This window comes from Asparagus officinalis, chromosome 9 (assembly GCF_001876935.1).
Source record: "Asparagus officinalis chromosome 9, Aspof.V1, whole genome shotgun sequence".
NCBI lineage: Eukaryota > Viridiplantae > Streptophyta > Magnoliopsida > Asparagales > Asparagaceae > Asparagus > Asparagus officinalis.
The window spans coordinates 54,953,895-54,964,356 of record NC_033802.1 but is presented as its reverse complement, the minus strand read 5'-3'; the positions used below and the strand labels follow the sequence as shown (position 1 = coordinate 54,964,356).

Below are 10,462 nucleotides of genomic sequence, written 5' to 3'. Positions count from 1 at the left end.
GAATGGAAAAAGTTCGGGACAAATTTTCAAAACGGACCCGTTTGTCAAAAAAATTCTAAAAAAAACTCCTTTTAAGCTTAATTTTAAAAAATGATCCAGTTGGGTAGAAACTTGGTCGGTTTTTTTAAAAAAAATTCCCAAACTTCACGAGAGTTGAAGCCCCGCGAAGTTTTGTTATATAAAAAACTTCACGAGACTTCAACTCCCATGAAGTTTGAGAATTTTTTTTTTAAAAACCGATCCAGTTTCTGTCCAACTGGACCGTTTTTTGAAATTAAGTTTAAAACGAGTCTGTTTTTTGGAATAAAATTCAAAACAGGTCCGTTTTGAAAATTTGTCCAAAAAGTTCGGGGTTGGATTCTTTTCTGGCCGAGGAGCTGGAAAGTAGTAACGTGGATGTCGTGATATAACTGTTGGAACGCAGGAGTTTTCGTCACTTAGCTTTTATGTTGATAAGTTATATCTTATATATGTTTGTGGCTATTAGTCTAAATAGAGTCAAGAGGGATACGCAACGAAAGATAGAACAACACAGCACAAACCTTTATCTTTTCATCTCTTCTTCTTTTACTTAGAGAGACCAACTAGCTCGCTTTGCGGGTTATTCTGATCCATAAATGAGAATATATAAGAGAGTAATTTCGTTCGCTTACATGGAGTCTGTTTTAAGATCATCTGTATTCCCACTATTTGTGTTTGTAAGCGCTATATATCGAATTTGCAATGTAAACTTGTTCACATGCAGTCCTAGAGAAGATCTTCCATTTTGATGATTTGAATATAAATCTATCGAGACTTGCTGTAGTGAACGTCTAGCGACCCCTAGGTTAACTATAAGATTGGTTTGCGATAAGGTATGAGATGAGATTTAGTCCACATATAAGATGGAGAAAAGGTTGGACACAAAGCCAAATATATTTGGACCCGTGATTCAACTAAAACTAATTATTCCTTTCCGTTGATTGAGTCCAATTGATTAGCCTAGTACATCTTTTCGATGAGTCTTTTTAATTATGATTTGATGGGTTATAGTTGCTTTTTTGGCTTCGAAATTCTGTTGCGTAAGAGCAAGTGCATCAAGCTCCCAGTTGGGAGTCCTAGTCAGCAAGCTCCCAAGATCTCTCAAGCATTTTAGAATAAAATTTTTAAAAAATAAGCATTGGGAAGCCCTCCTTCTTTTATGGAGCTCCAACAAGCTCCTAGTTAGGAGCTCCAACAATATCAAAAAAACTCCTCTTCTATTTTAATATTTTACCCATTACTTTCAATTATATTTAAACCTCTTGTATTTCATTTCTAACTGTTGGATACGGCCTTCGAGGGAGCGCACAGGATCTTCGAGGTAACCCACGGTCTTCAAGGGAACGCACACGGTCTTTGAGGTAACCCGCAGTCTTCGAGGTTGGGCACGAAGTTCGAGGTATCACAAACTTTGACCGTCAACCGACTAATTCCTATAAAATTCGATGGCTTCTCTCCTCAACCCATCATCTCCCAGAACAAAATGTCTAGCTCATCTAGCTCTAGCGATGATGAAATGATGAAGACGTTCTTTCTTATGGGAGCTGCTATCGTTGAGGAAGAAGAACAAGAGAAATGTTCAACTTCAGTTCAACACAAAAGACGTATCGTGCTCCATCGAAACCGACTGGAAGGCCACAATCGGTGTTTCTTGGGATGACACTTGTTGTGTTGCTGATTGCGAGAACTTGATGGGATGACCTTCTTCTACGACTTCTGTATATATAGAACGGCGAGTATAAGGTCGATCCTTCACCGGTAAGGAGTTGAGATTAAAAGTTTTGGGAGGAATCCATGAGATTTGTAATTTGATAGGAAAATATAGAGTTTTTTTAGAGAGAGTTGTGTGGAATGATTTGTGTAGTGAATTGTGAATTTATAGAGTTTTTTTTATTGTTCAACGTCTAAAATTTTCAACTCTAACGGCTCATTTTTAACGGTCATTTTGATAACTCAACAGCTCATTTATTTCATTTTGATAACTCAACGGTCATTTTCCAACTCCAAGGCTCATTTATTTCATTTATGGAATCTTGTATCTATTTTATTTCATTAAAAAAAACAAACAAAATAGACTGAGCCAATTAAAAAAAGCAAAACAATATCCACGCTCAGCTACGAAACAAAAGAGACCTCTTCATCTCCCGTCGAATCAAAAGAGACCTCTTCATCTCCTCAACCCCAAACCCAGGCCTTGAGACCTCTTCATCTCCCGTCGAATCAAATCCAGGCCTCTTCATCTCCCGTCGAATCAAATCCAGGCCTTGAGACGAAACAAAAGAGACGGAGCTCTGGCTCCCCAACCCCAAACCCTCTCCCGCAACCTCCGCCGCGGCCGATCGGAGAGGGAACTTTTGCGAAGATGAAGTTCGCGCAGAACACGAAGATTGGGGAGAGCGTTGTGATGAAAGTGCTCGATCGAGCTACCATCATCAAGCATAAGATAGTCGATCAGGTTCGAACCGGTCCAAGTCTCTATTTTGATTAATCGAGCATTCTTCATTTTGGAAAAGGTTGGATTTTTTGCTTCTTTTTTGGGTAGATATTGTGAGGCTTCATTATCTTACTATTTTTTATCAACTCTGCAATTGTGTTTTTTTAGGGGGGGGGGTGTGTAAAATTTTTTTCCCAGTTGGGAGCTCCTAAGCGCTTCACAAATTTGTGGAGCGCTTGGGAGCTCTGAAGCTCTCAAGAGCCACGTCAGCCTAAGGAGAGGGGCTTGGGAGCAGTTAGGAGGTTGCTGGAGGGGGTACAACAGGCTCCCACTACCATGTAGGCACTGAGAGCGGGCTTAGGAGCTTGTTGCCCTTACTCTAAGAGCAAGTGCATCAAACTCCCAGTTGGGAGTCCTAGTCAGAAAGCTCCCAAGAGCTCTCAAGCATTTTAGAATAAAAAATTAAAAAAGTAAGCCTTGGGAGGCACTCCTTTTTTTGTGGAGCTCCAACAAGCTCCTAGTTAGAGCATGGGCAGCAAGCTCCCAAGCCTGCTCTCAGCTCCGACGTGGACACCTCCTCCGATTTAGCCCCCTCCAACAGCCTCCGAAGCTCTCCCAACCTGCTCTCAAGCGATGACGTGGAGGTGGAGAGCTTCGGAGCTCCCAAGCGCTCCACAAATTTGTGGAGCGCTTGGGAGCTCCTGAGGCCTCCGACTGGGGGAGAAGATGAGGCCTCCGACTGGGGTTGGGATTTGGGGATTTGGGGTTGGGATTTGGGGAGAAGATGAGTGTTTTGAGTTTATTTTAATCGGCTGAGTTGTGTCACTGTTTGAGGTTGAGGTCGAGGTGGGGATTTCAATTCGTTGTAAAATTTACCGATGTATAAAAATTGAGCCGTTGTAAAATCATGCCGTTGAAAATTTTACCGTTGTATAAAGATTTTACCGTTGTAAAAAATTTTCTATAAATTCATTGGACTTCACTACACAACTCATTCCACACAACTCTCTCATAAAAAAAATTTATATATTTTCCTATCAAATTACAAATCTCATGGATCCCTCCCAAAACAACTACTATTCGCATCTCCTTACTGGTGAAGGATCGACCTTATACTCGCCGTTCTATACAGAAGTCGTAGAAGAAGGTCATCCCATCGAGTTATCGCAATCCGCAACACAACAAGTGTCATCCCAAGAAACACCGACCACAAAGAAGAAGAAGGCTTACACGCGGTCCGAAAATTGGACTGTCCACGAGGATAAGCTTCTTGTGTCTGCTTGGCTGAACACGAGCCAAGACTCCATCCAAGGCACGGGGCAACACAAAGATAAGTTCTGGCACAGAGCTAACGACTACTTTATCCAATACTCCACCGATCCAACGAGTCCACACCAAACCAAATGATGCACCGTTGGTCAACGATTCAACTGTTGGTCAACAAGTTCTGCGGGTGCGTTGCTCAGATTGAAGGAAGACAAAGATCTGGTACGTGAATTATTGACCAGGTAAATATTTAACTTATATGTTTTTATGTAAATATTTAACTTATATGTTTGATTATTCTAAATTTAACTCTTGTGTAGACTGTAGAAGTAAAAGAATTATACCAATCCCTTTATGGTAAGCCATTCGTGTTTGGCCATTGCTGGGTTGAGTTGCGTCATCACCAAAAGTGGAGCCAACAAATGGAAAATTACAATAAGATTTGATCACAGCCGAGAAGAACCACGAACTCTGATTCCTCACCAAACAATTCCATGCCAGCGACCCCCATCGAGTTGAACATTGACTCGGATGATGTTATTGCAAGGCCTGAAGGGAGGAAAGCGACAAAACTCAAGAGGAAACAAAATGTGGAGAAATCTGAGTCCGCTAAGTCCATTATGGGAGAGGCTTTGGCGTGGATGAAGCAAACCAACAAAGAAAAAATGGAGCTAAAACAGAAGAAACAAGATGACGATATCATGAAGATCGATCTCTCAACACTCAATTCAGTTCAACGTCAATACTTTGAAATGCGTCAGGCAGAGATTTTGGAGAGGTGGATGTCCAAGGGTTCTTCCTAATTATCATATATTGTACTCGCATCGCATCCTCATTAGTTCTTCCTAATTATCAATTAGTATCTTATATTAGATTTATGATTGTACTTGAAGTTGAAAAATTTGGCATTGAATGAAAACAACTACTTTATTAAAAATGAAATTGGCGTAGTACAACAACTTGAACTCCTTTTCTGAAATTACATTAGACATAAAGGAACTTAATCATTGGCGATGGATCCCTTAAGCTGCCACAGATGCTCGATCAAATCATTTTTTAGTGATTTGTGTGTTTGCGTGTTTCTGATCCGATGATGATTTTGGATGAACTCAGTTAGAGGCACCGTCTGCACATGAGAAGGTTCAACGACTGGTATCGAATCATTAAAGTCGAAGTTGTTGTCCAATTGACAATCACGTTCATCTTCAACGATCATGTTATGCATTATGATACAAGCTGTCATGATATCTTTCAGCACACAAGGTTGCCAGAAACGTCCTGGTCCACGAACAATCGCAAATCGAGCTTGCAACACGCCAAAAGCTCGCTCAACATCTTTTCTTGCGCTCTCTTGTTGTTGAGCAAAGTATTTATGCTTATTTCCTCGTGGTGCTGGAATAGTCTTCACTAATGTGGACCACTCTGGGTAAATCCCGTCGGTGAGATAGTATCCCATATTATACTCGTGGTCATTGACAGTATAGTTGCACGGTGAAGCTCTTCCCTCCGCAAGTTGTGCGAAAACCGATGAACGATGTAGAACATTAAGGTCATTGTGAGACCCCGGCAGTCCAAAGAAGGCATGCCATATCCAAAGATCTTTGCTAGATACGGCCTCCAAAATAATTGTGGGTTCATGAAAATGTCCAGTATACATACCTTGCCAGGCAGTTGGACAGTTCTTCCATGTCCAGTGCATGCAGTCGATGCTCCCAAGCATACCAGGAAAACCTCGTTGTGAGCCTTCCTCGAGCAGGCGTGCAACGTCTTCATTAGTCGGTGCATGAAGGTATTCCTCTCCAAAGATGTTGATAATCGATCGAACGAACCTCTTCACGCTCTCAAGCGACGTACTTTTACCGATCCGAACGTAGTCGTCAACGGCGTCAGCGGATGCTCCATATGCGAGCATCCGCATAGCTGCAGTAATCTTTTGAAGACTAGATAGTCCTAACTGTCCAGCACCATTCCTCTTTTGGACGAAGTACTTGTCATGTTCGACGACTGCGTCGTGGATTCGAAGGAATAACGAACGCCTCATTCTGAACCTTTGACGAAAATAATAAAGAGGATAGGTTGGTGCGTCAGCAAAATAATCTTGGAATAACCGATTGTGGCCTTCCAGTCGGTTTCGATGGAGCACGATACGTCGTTTGTGTTGAACTGAAGTTGAACATTTCTCTTGTTCTTCTTCCTCAACGACAACAGCTCCCATAAGAAAGAACTTCTTCATCATTTCATCATCGCTAGAGCTAGATGAGCTAGACATTTTATTCTGGGAGATGATGGGTTGAGGAGAGAAGCCGTCGAATTTTATAGGCATCAGTCGGATGACGGTCAAAGTTTGCGATACCTCGAACCTCGTGCCCAACATCGAAGACCGCGGGTTACATCGAAGACCGTGTGCATTCCCTCAAAAGCCGCGGGTTACCTCGAAGACCGTGTGCGCTCCCTCGAAGACCGTGGGTTGCCTCGAAGACCGTGTGCAACGGTTAGAAATAAAATACAAGAGGTTTAAATATAATTAAAAGTAATGGGTGAAATATTAAAATAGAAGATGAGTTTTTTTTGATATTATTGGAGCTCCTAACTAGGAGCTTGTTGGAGCTCCATAAAAGAAGGAGTGCCTCCCAAGGTATAATTTGTTAATTTTTTATTTTGAAAAGCTTGAGAGCTCTTGAGAGCATGCTGACAAGGACTCCCAACTGGGAGCTTGCTGCACTTGCTCTTAGGAGCTACAACAATATCAAAAACACCCCTCTTCTATTTTAATATTTTACCCATTACTTTCAATTATATTTAAAACTCTTGTATTTTATTTCTAACCGTTGGATACGGCCTTTGAGGGAGCGCACACGGTCTTCAAGGCAACCCACAGCCTTTGAGGGAGCGCACACGGTCTTCGAGGTAACCCGCGGATTACGAGGGAACACACACGGTCTTCGAGGTAACCCGCGGTCTTCGAGATTGGGCACGATGTTCGAGGTATCGCAAACTTTGACCGTCAACCGATTGATTCCTATAAAATTCGATGGCTTCTCTCCTCAACCCATCATCTCCCAGAATAAAATGTCTAGCTCATCTAGCTCTAGCGATGATAAAATGATGAAGACGTTCTTTCTTATGGGAGCTGTTGTCGTTGAGGAAGAAGAACAAGAGAAATGTTCAACTTCAGTTTAACACAAACGGCGTACCGTGCTCCATCGAAACCGACTGGAAGGCCACAATCGGTTGTTCCAAGATTATTTTGCTGACGCACCAACCTATCCTCTTTATTATTTTCGTCAAAGATTCAGAATGACGCGTTCGTTATTCCTTCGAATCCACGACGTAGTCGTCGAACATGACAAGTACTTCGTCCAAAAGAGGAATGGTGCTGGACAGTTAGGACTATCTAGTCTTCAAAAGATTACTGCAACTATGCGGATGCTTGCATATGGAGCATCCGCTGACTCCGTTGACGACTACGTTCGGATCGATAAAAGTATGTCGCTTGAGAGCGTGAAGAGGTTCGTTCGATCGATTATCAACATATTTGGAGAGGAATACCTTCGTTCACCGACTAATGAAGACGTTGCACGCCTTCTCGAGGAAGGTTCACAACGAGGTTTTCCTGGTATGCTTGGGAGCATCGACTGCATGCACTGGACATGGAAGAACTGTCCAACTGCCTGGCAAGGTATGTATACTGGACATTTTCATGAACCTACAATTATTTTGGAGGCCGTAGCTAGCAAAGATCTTTGGATATGGCATGCATTCTTTAGACTACCAGGGTCTCATAATGACCTTAATGTTCTACATCGTTCACCGGTTTTCGCACAACTTGCAGAGGGAAGAGCTTCACCGTGCTTAATGTTCTACATCGTTCACCGGTTTTCGCACAACTTGCAGAGGGAAGAGCTTCACCGTGCAACTATACTGTCAATGGCCACGAGTATAATATGGGATACTATCTCACCGACGGGATTTACCCAGAGTGATCCACATTAGTGAAGACTATTCCAGTACCTTGAGGAAACAAGCATAAGTACTTTGCTCAACAATAAGAAAACGCAAGAAAAGATGTTGAGCGAGCTTTTGGCGTGTTGCAAGCTCGATTTGCGGTTGTTCGTGGACCAGGACGTTTCTGGAAACCTTGTGTGCTGAAAGATCTCATGACAGCTTGTATCATAATGCATAACATGATCGTTGAAGATGAACGTGATTGTCAATTGGACAACAACTTCGACTTTACTGATTCAGTACCAGTCGTTGAACCTTCTCATGTTCAAACGGTGCCTCTAACTGAGTTCATCCAAAATCATCATCGGATCAGGAACACGTAAACACACAAATCACTAAAAAATAATTTGATCGAGCATCTGTGGCAGCTCAAGGAATCCATTGCCGAGGATTAAGTTTCTTTATGTGTAATGTAATTTTAGAAAAGGAGTTCAAGTTGTTGTATTATGCCAATTTCATTTTCAATAAAGTAGTTGTTTTCATTCAATGCCAAATTTTTCAACTTCAAGTACAATCATAAATCTAATACAAGATAATATTTGATAATTAGGAAGAACTAATGAGGATGCGATGCGAGTACAATATATGATAACTAGGAAGAACCCTTGGACATCCACCTCTCCAATATCTCTGCCTTACGCATTTCAAAGTATTGTCGTTGAACTGAATTGAGTGTTGAGAGATCCATCTTCATGATATCGCCATCTTGTTTTTTCTGTTTTAGCTGTATTTTTGATTGGAGGTTTGCTTCATCCACGCCAAAGCCTCTCCCATGATGGACGTAGCGGATCCACAGTTTTCCACATTTTGTTTCCTCTTGAGCTTTGCTGCTTTCCTCCCTTCAGGCCTTACTAACACATCATCCGAGTCGGTGTTCAACTCGATGGGGATCGCTGGCATGGAATTGTTTGGTGAGGAATCAGAGTTTGTGGTTCTTCTCGGCTATGATCGAATCTTATTGTAAGTTTCCAATTGTTGGATCCACTTTTGATGATGACGCAACTCAACCCAGCAATGATCAAACACGAATGGTTTACCATAAAGAGATTGGTATAATTCTTTTACTTCTGCAGTCTACACAAGAGTTAAATTTAGAATGATCGACAGAGTATTGGATAAAGTAGTTGTTAGCTCTGTGCCAAAACTTATCTTTGTGTTGCCCCGTACCTTGGATGGCGTCTTGGCTCGTGTTCAGCCAAGCAGACACAAGAAGCTTATCCTCGTGGATAGTCCAATTTTCGGACCGCGTGTAAGCCTTCTTCTTCTTTGTGGTCGGTGTTTCTTGGGATGACACTTGTTGTGTTGCCGATTGCGAGAACTCGATGGGGTTACCTTCTTCTACGATTTCTGTATAGAACGACAAGTATAAGGTCGATTCTTCACCGGTAAGGACTTGTGAATAATAGTTTTGTGAGGGATCCATGAGATTTGTAATTTGATAGGGAAATATAGAGTTTTTTATGAGAGAGTTGTGTGGAATAATTTGTGTATTGAAGTGAAATGAATTTATAGATGATTTTTTTACTGTTCATGCTATTTTTTTAATCCCAACAGCTAAATTTTTTAACGGCTGAATTTTTCAGCTCAACTCAACGGCATATTTTGATGATTTTTTCTCTTCAACGGTACATTTTCCTCTTAACGGTAACATTTTCACCTCAAACATCGGAACCAATTAAAAAAGTCCCAAAACCCCTCTTCATCTCAACTTCAACAGACCCAAACCCCACCCCCTTCGTCCAAACTCAACCCCAACCCCAAATCCTCTCCCTGCGACAGACCCAACCCTACCCCTTCGACAGACCCAACCCCAACCCCAAATCCTCTCCATCAACGGCGGCGACGGCGTCGGCTTGCGGAGGCCAGTCGTCATCTCCGCTCCGAACCGAAGCCACCCAATCTCCGACCCGACCCGCCACCCATCATCTTCGCAAACGCCAGCATCTCAACGAAAACGCCACCCAGGCCGAATTTTGGAGGGGGGTTTTTTGTAAAATCTTCCCAGTTCGGAGCTCCGAAGTGCTCCACAAATTTGTGGAGCGCTTGGGAGCTCCGAAGCTCTCCACCGCCACGTCGGCCCAAGGAGAGGAGCTTGGGAGTCCTTCAGAGCTTGCTGGAGGGGGGGTTGGCAACATCCATCGCCACGTCTGTCTTGAGAGCCGAGTTCAGAGCTTGCTACCCTTGCTCTAAGTTAAGGCTCAAAGTGAAGTACAAGAGAGATTATATTTTCTCTGCTTTTGTATAGCTGGCCCAGCAAAGGTCTTAACTTGTTTTTGCTCAATGAAAAATATATTTTATTCATTCACCAAGTGAGCTTTAATGTACAAATCAAAATACATCACAATCTCTCTACCTAATGTTTAAAATCAACAGGAATATGGGAGTTTAACAATACAGTCAGTACCCATGTTTCGATCTGTTTGACCGCTAACTCAGTATTGTGCTTAACTTGGAATGCATGCAATCACAAATTTCGTTCCATTAGAAGACCATACGTACGCTAAAGCAGCAAAGGCAATCCTCTTCACCACATTCTTGTAGTTGTCCCCCCTCACATTTGTATTATACCAACATTGTAGCAAACTGGGTCGTTCACAACATCTCCAAGTAAACCCTAACCACATCATAATAGAATTCTAGACCTCCATATATAGAGAACGAGCAAGAGAAAAATAGGTGATGATGAGACTCTAAATAATTATCACATAGCAAACAGGAATAAATATGAATAATGTT

General features: G+C 42.1%; 2 protein-coding genes across 2 annotated transcripts; one reads left to right on the top strand and one right to left on the bottom strand.

Annotated features, from left to right (window-relative positions):
- LOC109823461 (putative nuclease HARBI1) lies at positions 4,722–5,990 on the bottom strand. The gene has a single exon (XM_020389746.1). It carries the CDS (start codon positions 5,988–5,990, stop codon positions 4,722–4,724), a length of 1,269 nt encoding a protein of 422 aa, XP_020245335.1.
- Positions 7,142–7,714, top strand: LOC109823460. The gene has a single exon (XM_020389745.1). It carries the CDS (start codon positions 7,142–7,144, stop codon positions 7,712–7,714), a length of 573 nt encoding a protein of 190 aa, XP_020245334.1.